Raw genomic sequence first — 24711 nt, 5'->3', positions numbered from 1 at the left:
AGGGGATGACAGAGGATGAGATGGTTGGATGGCATCACTGACTCAATGGACATGACTTTGAGTAAACTCTGGGAGTTGATGATGGACAGGGAGACCTTGTGTGCTGCAGTCCATGGGGTCGCAAAGAGTCAGACATGACTGAGGACTGAACTGAACAGACTGAAAATTAACTAAGCTGGATAAAGTGGGAATTCTAGGGAAATATTAAAAGGTGCAGAAAGAGGAAGCTTGGGACACCAACTTTGCTGGCTCCAGTTTTACTGTGGGCCTGCCTTTTGTTCCCAGATGGTTACATACCATTCCTCTATTTAACTTCTCAGATCTTGCCAGCAACCTCAGGACATGAAACCTTCATCTCTGCACAGGCATTCTGGGTACATGTTTACATGTGTTCTGTTCTTTACTCTGTGTAGTTTTTATGTGTGCTCACTGGAAATGCCCTTTCCTCTCTCGCATGAACCAACAGCCCCCCCCAACCCCATAAATACCATGGGTTCCCTTTCTGAGTATGTTTCAAAGATCAGTGTAACAAAGATTGAAGGCAAAAGGAGAAGAGAGTGGCAGAGGATGAGATGGTTAGATAGCATCACCTACTCAATGGACATGAACTTCGGCAAACTCTGGGAGATAGTTGAGAACAGGGAAACCTGGTGTGCTGCAGTCCATGGGGTTGGACTTGACTTAGCGACTAAACAACAACCACAACTGCAGTTCCCAGAAGGCTCTTTCAAACCCAGAGAGGAAACTTATAAGCTGAAAGTACTGTAAAGGCCAGAAGAGAGGAGGAAAAGGAATGTCTCCATTGTGTCAGCCTAGTCCTCCTCATACTGTCTTGATTCAAAGCCCTAACTTCAACCAAGTTGGAATCAGAGCCGTTGCACAGAGCTGATATTTCTTAAAGTGCATTGTGATTTTTCTAAGATAATTTCCCCTCTGGATTCTTTTCTAACTCCATGGCTACCACCCCTATGGCCAGATGCACTCTAATCCCAGTGTAGACCAATTTAAGGCTCTGTACTCTGTAATTTTCCATAATTTTCTTAAAGCTGTGATCATCTTATCCTAACTTTTTGTTCTGTAAGGGAATTAACCACTGATAGTATGAAATCCCTGTCCTAAGAAATAAAAATCACATCCAGTCTTTGTAAGACAGTACCCATCTAAGCCATCCTGGGTGAAATTTCCCAGCAGCAGAGTTGGCCAGCAGGTTCTGAGTGTTTCTGCAAACACTCAGAAAACAGACACAACATTTTTTTATTTTATGACTGGGTTGGACATTTCTTAGTGCCATGGTCTGTGTATTTACTTGGGAGGTATACAAAATGAAGTCACATAAAGAACTGTGGAGGAAAGAAAGGGGGAAGAGAGGAGCTACCAAAACAAAGTGAATAAAAGCTTTACACTAGTATAGCAGAGCTTATGCACATTGTATTAACTGGTTTCAATTAGAGCGTATGATCCAACTGTGGGTAATGGGAGGCGGACTGGGAGAACATGCTGAAACAATTAACACTTTAAAAGAACATCTCCTCTGGTTTCTTAGAGGAAAGTCTGTTTTTATTGATTTCCCATAAAACAGAAAAATTACTTTCATAATCTAGAGAAGCATGGTAGAGAAATTGTTCATATGCTTCTAAATTAAAGAGAGTATCTGGCCCCACTCTTCAAAAATGGCTTTATATTTCTCAAAATACAAACATCTCAATATTACACTCCATATCATCAGTTCTTTCCTGTCACAGGGCAAATGTTTATCTCCAAGAGCTTCAAGATTTCTTTTTTTATAGTCATAAAGAGTTGTGTATTAACTCATGGAAACTTCATGTCCCAGCCTGAATTCCTTTCAAAAGAAGGTATTAGCCACTCAGTTGTGTCTGACTCTTTGCGACCCCACAGAGTGTAACCTGCTAGTCTCCTCTGTCCATGGAGTTCTCCAGGTAAGAATACTGGAGGGGGTAGCCACTCCCTTCTCCAGGGAATCTTTCCAATCCAGGTATCAAACTCGTGTCTCCTGCATTACAGGAGGATTCTTTACTATCTGGACCACCAAGGAAGCCCTTCAGAAAAAAGAGCCCTCCTAAATAAAGAGCCCTCAGTTAATGATGATTCCTCACCAGTTTATCCCCCATCACTTTCTTCTAAAATGACCTATCTTTTTTTTTTTTCCTTTTACCAGTTTTCAACCAATTACCATATGCCCGGTGTGTATTAACACTTGCTATGCATTATCTCATGTAAATCTCAAAATATCTTGTTACAGGTGCAAACTCAGAGAGATTAAGCAAATTGTTCAAGGTTATAAAGACAAGCAAGTGGCAGAATTCATATTTTAACACAAACTTTGAAGTGAAAACAGCAAAAGTGAGTCGCTCAGTCATGTCTAACTCTTGGTGACCCCACTGCAGGCAGATTCTTTACCATCTGAGACACCAGGGAAGCCCAACACAAATCTTATTCAGTTCTAAAGCTTTTATACTTAACTATCATCAAATATTGCACCTTCTCTCTTCTAAAATCCATCTTGAGGTAAATCTCCATTTGGAGAATTTATAGTTTTTTCTACAGACCATGGGCTTTCCAGGTGGTTCAGTGGTAGAGCATCCCCCTGCAATGCAGGAGATGAGGGTTCAATCCCTGGGTCAGGAAGATCCTCTGGAGAACGAAATGGCAAACCACTCCAGGATTCTTGCCTGGAAAATCCCATGGCTAGAAGAGTCTGGTGGGCTATAATCCATGAGGTCAGAAAGAGTTGGAAATGACTTTTTGACTCAGCATGCACTATAGACCATTATATAGCAAGTATTACCATTATAATGATTATATGCATGTATTTTTCCCCGTTCTATCCCAGGGAATTGAAGGGTCAGTTACAACTTATAAACTATGCTCAGTAAGTGCTTCTTGAATGAGTAAATAAGAATTGATATATTCAGAGTACAGTGTTCTAATATTTGCAAATGCTTAAATGATTTTTGAAAATATTTCCCATATCTATTTATAGGTGAATATTATATAACAATAGAGATATGTAGATATAACGATATCCATGATAAGCTCCATAATAGCAGAGGTTTTATTTTCAACTTAGCTTTTCAAAACTCCTCTCATGATACTCTTTTTAAATTTCCAGGAATTAAGGGGTGTGCAAGCACACAATTATTCTATGTATCGATACACCACATGTCCAATCAATAAAATAATATGTTACAGCCATTTCTGAGTAATGGTTAATAATTAAGGATTGTGTTTAGGGACATTCCTCGAGGTGACCTAACCCATGCATAGGCCAGAGTCAAACTGAGTGGACCAGAGACCTGCCCTGAACAGCAGCAGCTGGTCAAGTCAAAGGTTCTTTATTTCCAACAGCCAAAAACTAATTCTTAGCCTATTTCACTCCAGATTCAGAGACCTGCCTGTCTTCACCTGAGTCCCAGAACCTATGGGTCTCTTCTCATTTGTCAATAAGTGGCAGGGTTCAGGTAACCACTGTGTTCATAGTTGTGATCATACAAACCAATGTGCATACAACCCAACTAAATTTAAAGTACAGAGGTGAGGAAGGCTATCATTCTAGTGTTTAATACAGCCGTACAAGGAGAGTTAAGTAAACAATAAAACTGTCACACTTCTCACTATAAAAGATATTTCACTTACAAGTATTCAGGAATTATAAATGTGTCCAGGTTTCTGTATAATTACTGGAGGTAAATTTTCTATCCAGCTTGAATCACAATCTGTACACTGTAATTGTATCTAAAAGGAAAAGTCTTTAAAAATACTTCTTGGTCCCATTATTACAGACATGTGGAGTGCCAAAAAAGAGAGCCTCCTAGAAGAGAATGAGCAAGACGTAATAGAAGTCATTTTTGAGGCAATAGGTAGCTGTTGTTAAGCATCTGCAAAGCAATTTGGAGGGATAAATTTTCTTGGAAAAACCAGTGACAAAAGCTCTGCATTTAAAATGAACCTGAGGGCAAATGAACACTGAGGGCAAAAGATCAGGACTGTTCTGAAAAAAGTAATGAAGCCCAATTATAAGGATACAATCATCCCAGAACAAAACACCAAGAAAGAACGAGGCAATAGGGATAGAAATGTAGGAAAGAATCAAGTGAATTTTAAAAATGCACAAAGATAACAGAAACTATCTATTTATTATGAATGCAAGTATGTATTCATTTATTTATAACCTGCTTCAGCCCATGGGGGATTTGAGGCTAATAAGACATTCTGTTAAACACAGGAGACTAAGAGTTTCTCTATTTCTTGAGAGATGAGAAAATGAAAATTACTACCAGAACTACTTTACATATCTTATACAGTTTTGTTATGTAAAGATGCTTTTCACTACTGTATAGTTAACTATCCATACTTTTCACTTTAGAATGTGGATTAAGTCATTACCAAATTATCCCTTGCTCATTTTTATGTACCCACCTATTGTATATAACCAAATACCGAAATGGATGGACTACTATAAATTATCAAAATCCCACGATTCTGAGTACTTCTTTCTGTCTGAGATTACTACTCATTACATCAACTTTAACTCTAGCGGGAGCTCCATAAATGTTGCTGACCAGGGGATACTAGTTAAGGGAGTTTTATTTACTTTTTGGCTACAAATAAATCAAAGAACAATAAATTTCTCAAAACAAACAAAGTAAAATCTAACATGGAACTCTGCTCAGTGTTATGTGCCAGCCTGGATTGGGGTGGGGGGCAGGTTTGGGGGAGAATGGACATATGAACATGTATGGCTGAATCCCTTTGCTGTTCATCTGAAACTACCACATCGTTAATCAGTTATAGCCCAGTACAGAATAGTTTATGGTTATCAAAAAAAAAAAAAAATGTATACAACTTAATGGGAAAAAGTAACTTACTGGTTATCAGCAGATTATTGGGACCTTTTCACAAAATCAAAGAGAGATTTGAGGGAGCAAAACCTCAAAGGGCAAATACTTGGCAGCTCAAGGAATTTTAGCAACTGAAGTTCACAGGTTGTTTCCCAAACTATTGTCATTCATATGATTCAATATTGATGGCTATCAGTTTCATATCTCTCTGGTACAGATTTAAAATACCCAGGAGACAGAATCCAACTGGCTCATCTAGAATCAAATATTTAGCTCTGGATCAGTCAGTCATGGCCCGAGATAGACTCAGAGAACCCAAACATGGCTGTGAGGTGCCTACCTTTGCAGAAAGGAGTTACTGAACAGAGAAAGTAGAATCATTATGGGTTGCGCAATTCCTGCAGAAAGTGTCTGCCCCACTAGGAGAGGTATTGGTTTGGCCAAAAAGTTTTTCTGTAACATCATATGGAGAAATCCAAATGAACCTCTTGGCCAGCTCATTATTACTTTTAAGTAAATGGCAAAGGAAATCCATGTAAACAGTAGCTCCCAATTCTAAAGCAGGAGCAAGAAGAAACATCTTTTTGATGCCCTCACCTAACCATAGAACTGAACATCAGATTTCAATGTTGGCCCTTCACACTTGTGATCTTCAGGAAGGATCTTAAATGTAGTCATCCCCATATTTGATCTTTAGTGTCCTACAGCAGGAAGACAATCTGGGATTCTCAGATCCTCAATGGTCCAACCCCAAGGCAATAATGAAGGCTCAACTGTTTTGTTAAACCATAAGACACAGAATTCTAATAATGGACTTTCCTGCAGTAAGACTATACAAAATAACTATAATGTCAAATTTATTTTATTTGGAGCTGGAATTATCAGTATTCTGGAGGATCAGCTATTAACTGGATAAAATGCAATCACTATCTTATCTTTCATCTTTAGCAATTGCCACAGTGCCTGGCACAGCTGAATCAAATGACAAAATTTTGTTTAGTATGAGAACAAAATTCCTCAAAACACACACTCTGAAGGAAAAAGTATAACAGGACACCTGAAGGTCAGAAATGGAAACCACCTAAGAAAGTAAAATATATATTTATTCTTCTTCAGCAAGAAATATGAGGGCTGTAAAAAATTTACTAAAGCTTATATTATAAAGAGGAAATCAACAGGTTGAAGATGCGTTTATTAAATCTACACTCACAGAGCTCCTACCATGAACTCAGGGATTTACCTAGATGTAGGTATACTAGGACCCTGAAGAGTACATGATTTCCTTGGAGAAACAGACATATAAATCAGCAATTGTGAAATACTATCATAGGGATACAATAAAAGCAGTGATTGATGAAGAAATAGAATTATTAAAGCTCATCTTTCTCTGGCATCAGCAGAGTCCCTAAGCATACACTCCCTTCTGACCATCTGCTCACAAAAGTGTGACATTTTTATTCTCCGAGTCTCGAGCAAGTCTCAGCTGCTTCCACACTGCCAAAATGCCTCCAAAATTTACCACCATCGTCTCTCCTTCATTAAAGCTTACCCCACCATCTCATCTTCCACAGATAAACAAAAGACAGAGACAAGCTTCCGCTTTCTCACACGATCTGTGAGAAACAGGCTCCCTCAGACCTACTGCCTTTTAACACAGCCATCAGTCATGCTATGATAGTTCAGCTGCGCCTTTCAGAAGCCTGTACCTCAACAAAAGATGAGGGTATTTATTAAAGAGTTCCACATATCACTTTACACTGCCTGCAAGGTGGGTCAAACGAGGGGAATGTCTCAAAAGGAACCTTTGAACTTTTTGTCCTCATCACACACAAATTATTTCATGACTTGCAAACTGTCAGTTACAGCACACACAGTTCCCAGAGGAACCACTGTCCTTTCTATCGGGCAATGTATGTATAAGAGAGAATCATATGAATCAGTCACTTTCTTCACTTATTCAGAGCACAGCTTAGCAGAGTGAGTTCACGAAAGGACAATCAGGGTGTCCAGAATCTATTCCCAGACTTAGAATTCGTGCACTGTTCTTAGTTCCTCTGCATTTAAGTCTTCCATTTGCTACACAGGAATAATGACATAGTACCTGTTTGTTTCTAAGGCACTTGAAAATTCTGTGATGGAAGATTTCACACAAATGCAGAGTCTATTATTATAACACGAAGAGTTGAAAATTGCAAATCCGTGTACTCATCACTATTAAACAGTCAACACAAGAATGGAAGAAGAGAAAGAATCTTTCTCTAAGGCATCTAAAATCAAGTATTCATGAATATGCAGCTACTGAGAAAAATAAATGGGCAAATATATTCATTTCAAAGACTATTCAATTGTAAACCATCAATAATCCATTTAGACAAATCCTTTGCAATTTGCTTTCACTCCAAAAATAAATACATAGAATCCCTGATCACAGGTGTTTCTTACAATGAAGAGCGTTCTGAGGAGACATTCTTTCTCCTTTCAAAAGGTCTGCTGAACTCTAGAATTTCAGAGTGTTAATTCTAGCACATTCCATGAAGGTTGTTCCAAAATATAAAAATAATTATCTCTTAACCTGGCCAATCTTAGAATAATCCAAGTAACTTACAGTACAGTGGTGAACAGGCATCCAAGCAGGACCTTCCACCGAACAGTTCTGGGCTGGACACTTGCCTTGGTTTTGCTGCAAATAAATAAAACTGATATTATGTTCTATATACTATGTGCAGCAATATACGCCATTGATAGGTTTATCATCAACGTATTTATTGCCATATTTACAAGTACAGGAGAAATCTTTGAGGATGATTTTTTGGTGCAGTGCTGAAAGAAATGAGGTATGTTATTTCTACTCTTACCAAGGCCAAAGAAACTATTCTTTGCTTTGTTGTATTACTATAAATCCTGGGGTTTTGGAATCAGGCTTTCTCAGCAGCTGGTTTTTCAGATCCCGGTAGGAACCATCTGAGAAGCCTCCAAAGCCAGAGGCAGACCTGGTCTCTCCTCTGGGTTCCCCGAGGACCCTGATACATCCTGTATCCCTGTGAGACCACTTGAGCCAAGTAACAGAAAGATGTGTTTACTTATCTCCCCTTCCAGACTGTGAACTAGTAGTGAAGATCTCTCTAGGGCATTTCATAGAACCAGAGAAAGTAAAGTTGGACAAGATAGATTTTAGAGGCCTTTCTTGTCAGATCAGAGACTGAGGTGCAAAGAATTGAAACCAGGAGCACAGAGATTTAACATTCTAAACCATTTGCCAGGCAGTACTTTTCATATAAGAGATATTTCACTTATGAGATACATAAGAAATGTCTCAGGCTAACCTATTCTTTTGTTGTAACTCCTATAAATTCAATGCTAATTGGCCTTTTAGAGAAAATGAAGTGCTTTCTTTTAACCAGCAATACAGCTCCATCCTGTAATAAGAGCTCTGATTAGTGCTAAAAGGGGAGGAAATGATTACAACAAAACTTTTTTATCTCTTATTTTATTGCACACTCAAGTATAATACATAAACATTACTAACAATATTAGCAATAATCATATAAACCACAGATGTGATTTACTGAATTACTAAATATGCTAAAGATTATTCTGGATTCAGTATTTTATCACTCATTGCTAAAACAAATATGGACAGAAGTATTGTTATGCCCATTTGACAGAAGAGAAAACTGAGGCTCACAGAGGGTAAAAAACTCATCTATAATTTATCCTACAGGAAAGCAGCATTACTGAGACTGTAGCAAAAATCTGACTGACTCTGCAGCCCATGCATGCTCCTTCTATGAGAAGCTCGTATTTTCATTTTCTGTTTAATGGAGCTTAAGACATGTCATCAACTAACATGATTTCATCTTATCAATGATCCTAACATGTCTAATTTAACTGGAACAAAGTATTGGATTCAGTACTTGTGCTAAGAATCTTATTTTGTGATTTGTAAGCTTTTCAGAGCAACCTTTATTTAGGTGATTTATTTTTAAGGCATCACTAAATTCTGAAATGCTGTTTGAGTGATTATTGATAAAGTCACCATAAAATACACTTAGATCATCAGTCTCCAGGCTCAGTATTCTTGTTTAAATCAAAATATGACATAAAGTACCAACAGGGTATATAAGGTGCCCTGGACTGGTGTCAGGTGACCACAATTTCAAGCTAAGCTCTACCACGTGCCTGCTGCCAGGAGGTGCTGTGAGTCTGGTAGTCACATCCGTAAAACAGAATTAGTATCTTGCCTAATTCACAGGGCTCTCCAGGTGGCTCATTGGTAAAGAATACTCCTGCCAGTGCAGAAGATGCAGGTTCAATCCCTGGGTCGGGAAGATCCCCTAAACAAGGAAACGGCTAATCCACTCCAGTATTCTTGTCTGGAAAATTCCATGGACAGAGGAACCCAGTGGGCTACAGTCAATGGGGTCACAGAATCAGACATGACTGAGTGACTCAGCATATACAAATCCATAGGACTGCTCTCAGATGATAAAGATTTGCTTCAGATAACTATCACAATTTGCAAGGACTTTATGAAAAAGGACATGCAAAGTAAAAGGACAATTTTATTTTTCTTTTCTGATAGGATAAGTCAGATAAATATAATTTACCTACATATAAAGATAAGCTTTTTGAAATGTGAAAGCATTATTAAAATGCTAGCTATTATTTCTAATTATGAGAAATCATATCAAATAATGTTAGTGGTGAAGAATGTGTCTTTTGTAGTAATTCATAATAGTTATTAGTAGTAATAGTAGTAATAATAAGCTCTTTTTATATCTAGATAATGTATATTTTTATGGAGCACATGGTAAAGAGGCAAAATTTAATAAATAAGTGAGCTGTGCTTAGATGTAGGAATATGAGTACTCATAAAATGTGATGGGGGGCATAAATAAGGAGTGTTTAAACTTCTATGGATATATACTATGGAGTAAAGAAAGACAGAACTCTCTCGGAGTTTCTTGTCTCACTATTACCTGAGTTTCAGATATTAAGGCCTTCTCATTGCTGTTTTGAAAGTGAAAGTGTCCAACTCTCTGCGACCCCATGGGCTACTGCAGTCCACCAGGCTCCTCTGTCCATGGGCTTCTCCAGGCAAGAATACTGGAGTGGGTTGCCATTCCCATCTCCAGGGGATCTTCCTAACCCAGGGATCAAACCTGGGTCTCTTCCATTGCAGGTTTCTTTAACGACTGAACCACCAGGGAAGCCCATTGGTGTTTTAACCATGAAAATTAACAATATGATCACACACAATATGTGATCATATTTTTAATTGGTGCTTTAATTACGAAAATTAACAATATGATCACACAGGGACAGATAACATAAAAAGGCCTACTGAAGACAGATGCTATGAAAATATATATTATTTTGTAATCTACAGTGTGTGACTAGAAAAAAAAAGATTGGAATAGAAGTTGGGATCTTAGATTTCATTAGTGTCTCCATGAATCTATTTGTGGAACTTTGGGAAAGTTACTTTAACACTTCAAACCTCATTTTTCTCACTTATAATCTGAGAGGATTTTATTTGATCCACTCCTATATCTACCCATGTGAGTGCCGCATGTGTGCTCAGTCACTTCAGTCCTGTCTGACTCTGTGACCCTATGGACTGCAGCCTGCTAGGCTCCTCTGTCCATGGATTCTCCAGGCAAGAATACTGGAGCGGGTTGCCATCCCCTTCTCCAGGAATCTTCCCAACCCAAGGATCAAAGCCTGGTCTCTTGCATTGCAGGCAGGGAGTTCTTTACAGCTGAGCCACTGGAGAAGCACATAGCCACCTATATTCCTCCCAATAATCTAATCTGTTTCCTCCTCCAAAGAGGCACATCCTCAGTTGAGGATCCCTATCATTCTGATCCACTGTTAGCACAGGATGTGGTTACTTCTCTGTGAGTTTGCATGATAATAAAGGTTAAGAGCTACTGGACCAAACACTCTCACAAGAGTTTTCCATTCAGCGTCCTTACTGAAAACCCCAACCTCAGGTTTTACCTACCCCTTTATTCTACTTCTAAAGAAGACAGAATCTAACATGGGTCAAGGGAACCGTCACAGCTAGGGAAGAAAAAGGTTAAAAATTCTCTTTTTCTTCTCCATCTTTAGTATTTTCTCTCTAATATTTAATGCAGGAAACAAAACAGAGTTTGGGGTTATTGGCTATGGGCTTCCCTGGTGGCGCAGAAGGTAAAGAATCCACCTGCTATGTGGGAGACCTGGGTGTGATAACTGGGTTGGGAAGATTCCCTGGAGGAGGGCATGGCAACCCACTCCAGTATTTTTGCCTGGAGAATCCCCAGGCAAAGGAGCCTGGGGACAGAGGAGCCTGGCAGGCTACAGTCATAAAGAGTCAGACACGACTGTGCGACTAAGCACAGCACAGCCCTTAGAAGGCCAGCAAGAATCAGTATAAATACTAGGGGAAAGGACACTCTCTAGTCTATTTTTAAGTTAATTTCTTAGGTCAAAAATCAAGAGGAAACATTAGAATTCCCTCAATGGCCAGTTTCTCTCCAAGTTAGAGTTTAAGGTAGAAGTTGGTGACAAATTACCCTAAAGACAGATTTCACTTTCCCTTCTCCCTCTCATCCATCGACACTGAATATTTATGCCTCTAGACTGTTGATATATGACTTGACCAGAATTTAGGGATTTGAAAAGCTAACTCTGAAAAACATGTTTTCTTAAGAGCAAAACTATCTATTGAGTTTTGGTCTTTTTAAAATATTATGCTGTCTCCAGCTCTCTCATCTTCATTGGTTGTCTTTTTCTGACTTTAATTATCTTGACATATTTCATTCCAGAATATCCTGAGCAAATGAGCCAAATATGCTGGACAATTACATCTCAGATTGATTATATAAATATCTAACCACAAAGAATTTCAAGAAAATGCTATAAAGATTTTTCACTCAACCCATTCCATCCCCAGAGAGAGTAGAAATTTTTTGTGTATCAGAGGCTTACATTTGTTACAGTGTTTTGGAGTTTAGATCAGTCCTGGGCATTCACTGGAAGGACTGATGTTGAAGCTGAAACTCCAATACTTTGGCCACCTGATGTGAAGAGCTGACTCATTTGAAAAGACTGATGCTGGGAAAGATTGAGGGTGGGAGGAAAGGGGGACGACAGAGGATGCGATGGTTGGATGGCATCACTGACTCAATGGACATGAGTTAGGGTAAACTCTGGGAGTTGGTGATGGACAGGAGGCCTGGCATGCTGTGGTTCATGGTGTCGCAAAGAGTTGGACACGACTGAGCTACTGAACTGAAGTGCCTCTATGGGCTTCCCCAGTGGTAAAGAATTCTCCTGCCGATGAAGATCTGATCCCTGCGTCAGGAAGATCCCCTGGAGAACCAAAGGGCAACCCACTCCAGTATTCTTGCCTGGGAAATCACATGGACAGAAAAGCCCGGTGGGCAACAGTCCATTGGGTCGCAAAAAGAGTTGGACACAACTGAGCAACTAAACAACAACAAAGTGACGTTTTAGTCATTTAATTCTCAGAACAAGTTTGTGTGTGGTAGAATAAGAATTGATATACCCAAATAAAATTTTGACCTAAATGCTTCATTCAAAACAGCATGTTCTTCTAAAAGCAGAGAAAAAAACTAAAAACCTCTGTTGTTCTATTCATAATAAAATGATTCTCATAATCATAGAATTTTTTCCTGTGTTCAGAAGCGTCATATAATAGTACTATATACATATTCTTCACTTATTTACTCAGCCACTCATTTCTCATACATGCTTGGTATATATAGAGATAACAGAATTTAGAGATATTAAAATTTAAATCCTCTCTTAAAATGCACCCAATATTTTAGGAGATATAATGCAACATGTTACTTTTAAAACAGGATTAAAAACTAGGAGCACTCATTCATTTATTCATTTAGTCAACAAATATTCATTATAAATTAGTTATTGTATTATTTAGAAATAAGGATATATCAAGACTCAGTCTATGTCTAGAGAAGTTCTCAATTGAAGAAAAAGGGCCACTAATAATCATGAAATTATTATATAATGAAAGCTGGTATATGGTATACCATATGATATAAATAAAAAGTGACATGGACAGAGGAAAAAGATGTATCTCATCCATTTTTAGGATCAAGAGTAAGGGATGAGCAAGGACCCTGAAAAATGGTGCAGAGAAACTGAGGCCAAAGGCTAGACTCCTGAACTGTGACTGACTGAGTCAGGTATGGCTTTATAGAGAAGATACTTCATTTTTCTAGTGAAGATTTTAGGAGTGAAAGGATGAGTAGAGGGCCTTCCAGGAAAAGGGATGCCATGCACCAGCTGATAGTGAACCAAGGTGTCCTTGGACTTGGTGAGGAAACCCCTTAATTTTGGGTCACAGAAACCTTGGAATGAGGGCAAGTATGATTCTATGCTACAGGGAAAGCAGACTTTAGCCATTCCCCTGGTTTATTTCTACTTCACAGCTTATGGACAGCAGGGAGTCCTGCCACAGAGTGGACCTAGAGGGATCCAGGCTTGATCCTATAAAAACAAACAAAAACTCAAGAGGTTATCCTGAGTTTGGTCTCTGGAAAAGCACATAAGGTATCTTTCCCATCTTTTCCGAAACTCTCAGGTGTTTGACAGATAAAGAAAAAGAGATTAAAACATGATGTTTCCAAGGGGCAAAATTAAGTGCCATGGCAGAACTAAAATGACTGTACTACTGTATTTCCAAATACATTGTGAGATGTAAAGTATGGTATAAATGTAAGGAATAATTACATTTAAAGGATGAATTATTGTAAACATCATTATTTAAGAATTAATGCTTAGTCCATTCTAAAGGAGATCAGCCCTGGGTGTTCTTTGGAAGGAATGATGCTAAAGCTGAAACTCCAGTACTTTGGCCACCTCATGTGAAGAGTTGACTCACTGGAAAAGACTGATGCTGGGAGGGATTGGGGGCAGGAGGAAAAGGGGACGACAGAGGATGAGATGGCTGGATGGCATTACCAACTCAATGGACATGAGCTTGAGTGAACTCCGGGAGTTGGTGATGGACAGGGAGGCCTGGCATGCTGCGATTCATGGGGTCGCAAAGAGTTGGACATGACTGAATGACTGAACTGAACTGAACTGAAAATTACTAGAAAACACATTTGCTGACTAGTGCTGCACTCAATATGCCAGCAAATTTGGGAAACTCAGGAGTGGCCACAGGACTGGAAAAGGCCAGTTTTCATTCCAATCCCAAAGAAAGGCAATGCCAAAGAATGCTCAAACTACCACACAATTGCACTCATCTCACACGCTAGTAAAGTAATGCTCAAATTCTCCAAGCCAGGCTTCAGCAATACGTGAACCGTGAACTTCCAGATGTTCAAGCTGGTTTTAGGAAAGGCAGAGGAACCAGAGATCAAATTGCCAATATCCACTGGATCATGGAAAAAGCAAGAGAGTTCCAGAAAAACATCTATTCCTGCTTTATTGACTATGCCAAAGCCTTTGAGTGTGTGGATCACAATAAACTGTGGAAAATTCTGAAAGAGATGGGAATACCAGACCACCTGACCTGCCCCTTGAGAAATCTGTATGCAGGTCAGGAAGCAACAGTTAGAACTGGACATGGAAAAACAGACTGGTTCCAAACAGGAAAAGGAGTACATCAAGGCTGTATATTGTCACCCTGCTTATTTAACTTATATGCAGAATACATCATGAGAAACGCTGGGCTGGAAGAAGCACAAGCTGGAATCAAGATTGCCAGGAGAAATATCAATAACCTCAGATATGCAGATGACACCACCCTTATGGCAGAAAGTGAAGAGGAACTAAAAAGCCTCTTGTATTGGAAAGTGAAAAGAGGAGAGTGAAAAAGTTGGCTTAAAGCTCAACATTCAGAAAACGAAGATCATGGCATCTGGTCCCATCACTTCATGGAAATAGATGGGGGAAACAGTGGAAACAGTGTCAGACTTTATTTTCGGGGGCTCCAAAATCACTGCAGATGGTGACTGCAGCCATGAAATTAAAAGATGCTTACTCCTTGGAAGGAAAGTTATGACCAACCTAGATAGCATATTAAAAAGTTATGACCAACCTAGATAGCATATTAAAAAGCAGAGATATTACTTTGCCAACAAAGGTCCATCTAGTCAAGGCTATGGTTTTTCCAGTGGTCATGTATCGATGTGAGAGTTGGACTGTGAAGAAAGCTGAGCACCGAAAAATTGATGCTTTTGAAATGTGGTGTTGGAGAAGACTCTTGAGAGTCCCTTGGACTGCAAGGAGATCCAACCAGTCCATCCTAAAGGAGACCAGTCCCGGGTGTTCGTTGAAAGGACTGATGCTGAAGCTGAAACTCCAATATTTTGGCCACCTCATGCGAAGAGTGAACTCATTGGAAAAGACTCTGATGCTGGGAAGGATTGGGGGCAGGAGGAGAATGAAGGGGATGACAGAGGATGAGATAGCTGGATGGCGTCACCGACTCGATGCACATGAGTTTGGGTGAACTCCGGGAGTTGGTGATGGACAGGGAGGCCTTGCGTGCTGCAATTCATGGGGTCGCAAAGAGTCGGACACACCTGAACAAGTGAACTGAACTGAGTAATATATGCTTTAGTATAGTTACATAAATTTCAAAAAATTGGGGGAAAAACACAACTCTTTGGGATAACTTCAAATCATTGCAGCTATATAATGTGTATGTATACATTCATCCATACATACATATTTGTGTATACACATATGTATATAAATAATTGTACTTAAAGAAATAAAGATTTTCATCCAATTAGTTTCCTAATATGCCATAAAGATGCTTTGCCACCCATGAACTACAGCTTGCCAAGCTCCTCTGTCCATGGGACTTCACACTCAGGAATACTGGAGTGGGTCACCATTTCCTTCTCCAGGGCATCTTCCTGCCCCAGGGACAAAACTTGTGTCTCCTGGCATTGGTGGGCAGATTCTTTACCAGTAAGCCACCAGGGTAGCCCCACAGGAAATTTGGGCAGGCCCAGAAAGAGAAACTCCCTAAGACCAACAACAGTGATGACCCAGGGTCTATTACTAAACTCTCTTGTCTCAGTTATGACGATTAAAAGAATTAATACAAGTGCTTAGAATTATTTCTAGACATAATCAACATTACATAAGCGTCAGCTATTTTCTTTGTTTTTGTTATTATCATTATGATGATGTCAGGCTCAGAGAGCAAAAAATATGACAATCCCAGGGTAATAACTTTCCACTCTCCTTTTTTTAAATTTCCCTACCGTACTTCAAATCTGGAGGGATCAACAACCAACTAGCAAATGAGAAAGAAGAAAAAAAAAAAAAATACCTAGCCCTACCTATAGCATTACCCCAAAGCAGACACTCTATCTGAAGACCCCATAGTAAGAAAAAGAGAATATTTAATCAGGAAAAGTGTTCAGAGTTCTGATTACTATTTGAGACTGGACAATTTTAATTACTTAATTGAGGCTGTATTTGTGATTTTAAGTGGCTGTAGGACTTTAATTCTTTGCAAGTACCTGGAAAGTCATGGACTGCTTGAGTTTTCATCAAGACAGCAAAGTAGGGATCACTGACACTAAGAAGCTTTAAATAAACAATTTTGTATAAAATAAGCTACAAGGATATATTGTACAATACAGAAAATACAGATAATATTGTATAAAAACAGTAAGCAGAGTATAATCTTTAAAAATTGTGAATGACTATATTGTACACATATAATACACAATATCATTCATCAACTCTACCCTGATTTAAGAAGTTTTAAAGTAACAAGAGAGAGCCCAAATAAGAAGATTTCTAGTACTACATCCTGCTTGTTCAAGATATCTACTACAGATAATAAACCCGCTCATGGTCAGCATTAACATTTGTCATTAAATTTGGGGCTTAATTCCTCAATATTCAACTTTATCCCTTCCTGGGCTTATCTTTGTACTCACTTCCTTTCATTAATATTTTCTCAGGTGTCAAAGATGTTTAAAATGAGTTGGCCTAACTAGTTTCTTAAGAAATCCTTAGTAAGATTAACATTGTGCTGGGAAATCATGCATTCAGCTCTTCTGCAAATGAGAAAAATGCTGCTGACCCATTCTCCAAAGGATGCTGAATGCTGAGAGAGAGAGTTTTTCAGGAGACAGTGATGGCAATGCTGAGTCATGATCACGTTTTCCAAAATCTCTTGTGACTCTCCAAGCAGGCATTTGCCTGGGTTAGCAGAGGTGCTAACCAGTACATAAGAGGATGAAATATGTCACGTTAAAATCTTTTCTAATCATTTGGCTACCTGGATAAATTAACTATGATGAGTTATATAAGCTCTGAATGTTCAAAGCAGACCACATTTGAATATTTATCATATATGAGTGTCACTGTTGGAACTTATTTTATGGCATCAATGGAGAGAGGGCCCTGGAAGAAGGCATTTCCCAGGTCTATAATAAAATAATATTTATTGAGTACTATTAGATGCCAGGTACTTGAAGTGAGTTGTTAGTTCATTCTAATACTAAATTACTTATCCTGAAAAGCAGTGGAAGAAAGCGTTTAAAACAATGAGGAATCCAAGGTTTTAGAATCCATATTTAGAATGCTAAATCTGTCACTTTTTAGCTCTGTGAATAAGTTTCTTAGACTCTGTGAATTTCAGTTTTCTCATCCATAAAGTGGAGAGAATAATACCCAGTTTAAAGGATTATTATTAGGATTATATAAAATAATAATGGAATATATTTAACCCAGGGTCCAATATACATTCTAATCAGAAGTGTATTTATTTATATAATAAAATATATTTATTAATTAGAGACATATAAGTTAATAAGATTAATACTTATTAAACAGAGATTTTCCCCCTATCCCACTTGGCTTCTCTAAACCTATTTTCTCACCCCAAGTATAAAATAGTATGCATCTCACAAATCTCACATGTTCACTATGAAAATTAAATGAGAAAAACTATGAAAGTGAAAGTTGCTCAGTTGTGTCTGAGTCTTTGCGACCGCATGGACTGCCCATGGAATTCTATAGGCCAGAATACTAGAGTGGGTAGCCTTTCCCTTCTCCAGGGTATTTTCCCAACCCAGGGACCAAACCCAGGTCTTTCGCTTATACAAAAGTACTTTACACACATCAGGAATTTTAAATCTAAGTTTTCAATTTAAGTTGGAAAGAACATCTGAAATACTGCAACAGTTTTAGGATGACTAAATTTGGGAGCTAGAATTGACTCTGCAGTCTGGAATCACATATTTGAAATAATTGGTCTGTAAATATTTCTAAGAAATATATTATATTACAGAATTTTGTGGAAGCATCTTCTGATAATCCCTGAAGCTCTAGAAATCTCCAAAGTTGAATTATTCCTACGTAGTTAGATTCAATAGAGTAATTTAAGCTTCTAAACACGAGATTAAAAATACAGTCTTGTAAAGTACTTTAAATGACATTGATATTTGCATGCTGTCACTGCATCCTACTGACATAATAAGATGAGACAAGCGAAATGAACTACAATTGTAGTTTTCTCCTTGCAAGAAAGAAACTTTGAACATTATCTACTACCATAGTCAATGAATACTTTTCATTGGTAGATCTATTATATCATAAACTACAAACTCCTGTGGAAACAAAGCCTGTGATTTTTAAAATAAGCTACATTTTTCTTCCTGACACATTTTAAAATTCATCTGTAAAAAACACCTCGTTTGAATAAACAGCTAATGAAAAATATCTAAAATCTCAGGTCTGCCAAATAAGGCCCATCCTTTGAGGAAAGAAATGCCATTCAGAAACAAGATCAAAGCAATTCATTTCTATTTTCACTGCTACCATAGAGACAAAGAAAAAACAGTGAAGAGTTTTAGCTGACTTAATTCTTCCTGAAATTTATAATTAACTACACAGGAAAGGGGACAATTACCATATTTCTAAAGAATAAAGGATTTAAAAAGTTGAGCTTTTGATAAGACATAATTATAACCTATTAAGTATGCAGTTCATATCAATTTGTTCTTATAATCTTCTTGAGTTTCCAAAAATTGCATTTATATTGGACAGTGTTTTATGAAAAGTACACACAGAATGCCATCACTTTAAATGTAGCTACTTCTCTCTTGTCAGAGGTTTTTCTCAGATATTAAAAATTCTGCCAAAGCCTAACACAAAGATAAGGGGGGTAGATGGATATTATTTTTGTATGTGCCTTGTCTTTCTGACACCTATGAATATATGTTTTTGGACAAATGTTAATCAATGAAAGAATGTTCAGGCTTTTGTAGATCAGGCACCATAGCCAACATCAAGCAGTCAGCCAGGAAGAACTAACAATTAGACCTGTCCTCGATTTAAATAGAACTTCAGATTGCTAAGCAAATTACATGTGTGTTAATTCAGGACAGTTTTATTTTAAAGGACTAGCAAGAAAGCACTATAGCTTGAAATCCTAGAGGAGTCATAACAAAGACCAGGGAGGGAGAATTTCTTTTTTTTTTTTTTCCTAAAAGTATGTTTTCATTTATGGTGTCTTTAGCAAAGGATTTTCAAGTACTTTTTATTAGCAAGAAAATCTCTAACTCCTCTTCACATTTTCTATTTAGAACTATATTTTCAAATAAGTAATTTTTTGGAGATACCATAAATACAATGTGATAAATTATATATCTCTTTGTAAAAGTATGAACTATAGGAGAGGTAAATTTTGTTTTAATACTATTATTTCAATTGTGTCTTATGGACCAAAACAATTCTTGCTGATATGGGTAATAAATGATATGACTTGTATCTTTAAAATTGACTTTTGGAATTTTAAAAAATATGTGCAAGTGGTCTTCAGGGAGAATCTCTGTTGTCACCTTTATTGCTACATGGAAAAGTAATATATTTGATTATTCTGAGGCATTTCTGTCTAGGGTTTTCAGAATAATTTAAGAACATATTTGAAAATGACTAAAAATTTTAACTCCTATCTCAACCACAAAATAACAGAATACCTATTTGGGGCTCTGTTTGCATAGTGCTGATGTCATCTTTATAGTTTGTTGGATAAATTCCAAGCAGTAATCATTATTATGTTTTTTTAAGTTCCTTTTAGAGGCTACTTGGGGTAAAACCATTCAATGGTACTGATACATTTTGTTCTCTAAAATGCAAAGCAATGCTAAAAAAAAAAAAGGCAGAAGTGCTGTGAACTTACTTTCCGTTCCTAGACAAGTTTGTACCCTGAAAGCTGAATGCAATCTAATGCATCCTGCTTTGGGGGGGAAAAAAACAACTTTTATTATTTCTTCAATTTTTTTATGACCAAGTGATTTAGGACAATAAAGCCACTTTTAAATTTTCTATTGTACAACTTTAAGACAAATTGTAATGTTTTATACTAAAATATACTATATAATCTAAAAATTATTAGACCTTTATTAGTATAAATGTATTATAAATACTAAATATAATTTCCCCTAAAACTAGGTTAAGTATCATATCATATAGAATCTCTGAGAAGCTAAACAGATATAAGTTGGCCTTTTTTTTTATCAAACTGAAAATCTGATCTGGCTGCTTTAGCTTTTATGTAATATTAACACAAATGTGCTACTGACCTACAAGTATTTTAAATTTGACACTTAAAGGTTTAAATGATGCTCATTTAAGCTGCTTTATCAGAGATGTGATACAGTTGCCATTATTCTTGGAGCATGTGAGGACTTTTACCTCTTTTATCCCATTTCTTTTGTACTAAAATGACATTTCAAGTATCATTTCAGGTCTGGCAATCATTCACAGAGAAGTTCACCAATCACCTGTCAACTGAACATTCTATTGATCAGAATACAAAGATACCTTTCACCAGTATTTCTTGTGAAGTACATGCTATATAAACATACACATATGTGTATGTATAAGTTGTAGGAAGGAAGTGCTTCCATCCACTTCCTTCCTAGTTCATTTACTTAGTCAGCAATGTCTACCAAATGTCTGTTACATGAAAGAATCAATCAACACTCACAGTATACCTGTCAGCACCATACTAGATCAGTGGCTATCAACCTGACTAATAACTTCCCCATCACCTTCAAAGACATCACATTTTAGCAAGAGATAGGCACGTGTGAAAACTGATTGTCCTGGATGATGACTATTACTCAGATAGGGGCTTCCCTTGTGGTTCAGCTGGCAAAGAATACGCCTGCAGTGTGGGAGACCTGGGTTTGATCCCTGTGTTGGGAAGATCCCCTGGAGAAGGGAAAGGCTATCTGCTCCAGTATTCTGTCCTGGAGAATTCCATGGACTATACAGTCCTTGGTCAAAGAGCTAGACACGACAGAGCGACTTTCACTTTCACACAGACACAGATCTCATACTCAGGACACAAAGATTGACTAGCTCAGTTCAGGAGAACAGTATCAAGGAAGATATTTACAGAGAAATCTGCATTTGAGTTGAGTCTTAAAGGTTAAAAAAAGCTTATTAAGAAACCATAGGCTAGAGAGTTGAAAGGCATTCTAGACAAAAAGAAAAGCAGGTATATAGAAACAGAATAGAATTCAGATTGTTTGGGGAACTAAATATAATTGACTACAGTTAAATCTAAGGCATGAAGAGTGATGGGATCAGAGACAGGAAAGTTAGACAAGGGCCAGAGGAAAGAGGCCCATGTATATGAGGTTAAGCTAGTAAACTTTATCCAATAAGCCAATTCTTAAATCCAAGGGTGCAAAAGCAACTGAGTATACAAATCATCTAGTTATCTTGCTAAAACACAAGTTCTGACTCAGTAGTTCTAGCAAGGGACTCAAGATTCTGCATTTCCAACAAGCTCTGAAAGGATGCCATTGAAATTGGTCAACAGACCACACTTTGAATAACAAAGAAGTAGGGTACTGGGGGAGAAGGCAATGGCAACCCACTCCAGAACTCTTGCCTGGAAAATCCCATGGATGGGGAGCCTGGTAGGCTGCAGTCCATGGGGTCGCAAAGAGTTGGACATGAGTGAGTGACTTCACTTTCACTTCTCACTTTCATGCATTGGAGAAGGAAATGGCAACCCACTCTAGTGTTCTTGCCTGGAGAATCCCAGGGACAGGGGAGCCTGGTAGGCTGCTGTCTATGCGGTCACACAGTCAGACATGACTGAAGTGACGCAGCAGCAGCAGCAGCAGCAGGGTACTGGGAACTCCTGAAGGGTATTAACCAGAATTGCAACATATATACAAAGTATACACACAGGTATGTGTGTGCATGTATTTTTATTTTGTAAGGAAGGTCCCAGTTAACAGTGTAAAAAAATGTAGAGGGGTAAAAGGAGGGGCAAGGTAGGAAGAATGAATGGGAATTGGGATAGATTGAAATTTAGGGGAAAATAAAAACCAAGATCAATTCCCACTTTTCTAATGATGACAACTGGGAAATGGCATTGTGGTAGGATAGAACAACTTGCATTTATCTAACCATAACAACTGAGAAAGGAGCACACCATTCAATGAGCAGATAATAGAGTGGGAGAATGATTTATGCTCAGAGGGCTCCAAAGAATGGTGGTTTTCCTAGAACTTTTGACTTAAGATTACTTAATGGGTAAATAGAACTCTAAATTCTAAGAATTTATTCATTTACTGTCAAACCACTTTTTCACAAAACCTGGTGTCTTCTGAAAGTTTAGTTCAAGAACTGAATTACTTAGATGCAAAGAAATGGATATGTGTATGCAGGAATATTGGAATAGAGGTATTTGGGGGAGAATATTCTCATAGGATTTCAAATCTGGTACTAATTTTGAATGTACACGAGAAAAGGTTAAAATATCTGGTCTCTTTTTCTCATCAATAAACACCTATTAACCTGGGAAAGATTCATGAAAGCCCAGAGGAAATCCCCATTACCATGACTATGTAATAAAAGTTTGCCACTACAGTGGTAACTGACTTGTTGAGTTAGTGATCGTACTTTGAAATTTATCCTTAAATGTCAGATTCCCTAAATAAGAGAAAAGGAAAGAGGAAAATAAGGAGGAGAAACAGGAAAATTCGCAGCTATACGGTGACCATACATTGTGTATAGCCGCTATACTAAGCCCTATGTATATGTTTATACTTGCTGTCTCGCTTGCCAACAATGTTCTTCCCAAGATCTTCATAAAGCTGGTCCTTTCGAACTTCTCTGACCACCCTATCTAACATAGCCCTGCTCTCTTTTATACTCATCTGTCTCTATATTCCACTTCTCAGCTTTTTAAATTATAGCAGCTACTGCCAGTCTCTTCACTCTCACGGAAGTTCTCTGAGGGCAGGGTCCCTGTCTGCTTTATTCACTGTTCCACCTCTACAGCTTACAGTACTGCCTGGCACATGTATGCACTCAGCAAATATTTGTGGAGGCAATGAATATTGTATTTAATCTTCACAACACCCCTTTGAAGTGCTTATTATTATTTCATTTTACAAATAAAGAAACTGAGATTTAGTTTAAGTAATTTGGCCCAGACAGCAGAACTAGTAATTGGCAGAACTAGGACTCCAGCAAGAATCTGACTCCAAAAGCTATGCTTCTGAATCCTATACTGTGCAGCCACTCTAAGCCAAATTGTTGTACATGTCAAATGCTGTCCAAATACCCAATACTCAGTTTTCTGGGATACCTAATAATTATAAGGCCAATTTGCTTGGGTCCCTGTAATTAACATAAAATTAGTTCTAACACATAGATGGATACAGCTCTCATTTTTTTCCACCTCCCAGTATGTTAATGGTATAAAAGATTTCAATTTACTCTAGGATTTCCTCCTTTCAATAATTTTAGTCATCCTTTCCATATCTAAAGTATTTTATAATTTTTAAATAAACTCATTTGATTCTCTACAATAATCCTGTGAAGGAAGTACGCATAAGTCAGTTTTATTATCCCCATTTCAGACTTGAGAAAATAAGACTCAGGGAGAGTAAACTGAATTTTCTAAATTTACTAACATAATAAATGGCAAATCCACATCTATAACTTTATTTTCTGAACCTGGGTCAAACACACATTCCCAAATTGCCTTTGGTGAAACATGCATATGTGCAATGAGATAGGTCTCTCAGAAAGCTGTAATCATTGATAATCTGCTTTAAGAAAATCTTATGTACAAACATTCAGATGAAAAAATGGGTAAATAATAAAAGGAAGTGATAAATTACCTTATACTTTATAAAGAGAGTTATGCATTTAAAAAATTTTGAACACAATAAATGTACGTAAATGTTATTTGACTTGCAAAATGTGATTTGCACTTGTTTCCTTTGCAAACCCACAGTTATCTCATAAAATAAAATTTACCTAAATCCTCCCAAACTCACAGCTCTTCATAACACTCATAGCTTTTACTCATAGTGTCAAGAAAGGGCTGATGTTGTGAATAACATCCTGGTAATCAGGTTTGGCAGGAAAGACTATTTACTACAGCTGTATCAACAGATGACTGGTATGATTCATATGGTACATTCTTATTCCATTTCTAAAAGTTTACTTTTACAAGCTAGATATGTGTCCAAAAAATACAAACCTACAATTATGAATAACTTTAAATTAACCATTATGTGGGTGCATTATTTTTATTTAATTAGATGTTTAGGTTGAGAGGAACCAAATCCAAAATGTAGTATCACGAGTATGTTTTAACTACATTATAAACGTGAAGTTACTTAACCAAGAGACAATGACAGTGGATAGGAGCACGGACATCAGTGACAAAGACCTGGGTTTGAATTCCCTCTAGGAAATGGTCTTGCTGTTTCTTCAACGGTCTAAGGAGTAGAGGAGTTAAGTTGTCTCCGTGTCAGAAATATGTCCCAGGTATTACATATACCAAATC

The 24711-nt window shown here is 37.7% G+C and overlaps 1 protein-coding gene across 1 annotated transcript in view; it reads right to left on the bottom strand.

Moving 5' to 3' along the window:
• DLG2 (discs, large homolog 2 (Drosophila)) overlaps window positions 1–24711 on the bottom strand; it is a 2340373-nt gene that overhangs the window by 1815840 nt on the left and 499822 nt on the right. Inside the window, exon 5 of the mRNA XM_010853191.1 lies at window positions 7465–7539. Coding sequence (XP_010851493.1) covers window positions 7465–7539 — 75 coding nt within the window. The remainder of the gene's footprint in view (window positions 1–7464; window positions 7540–24711) is intronic.

Source organism: Bison bison, unplaced genomic scaffold, assembly GCF_000754665.1.
Source record: "Bison bison bison isolate TAMUID 2011002044 unplaced genomic scaffold, Bison_UMD1.0 scf7180017864324, whole genome shotgun sequence".
Lineage (NCBI taxonomy): Eukaryota > Metazoa > Chordata > Mammalia > Artiodactyla > Bovidae > Bison > Bison bison.
This window is presented reverse-complemented; position numbering and strand designations above follow the sequence as displayed.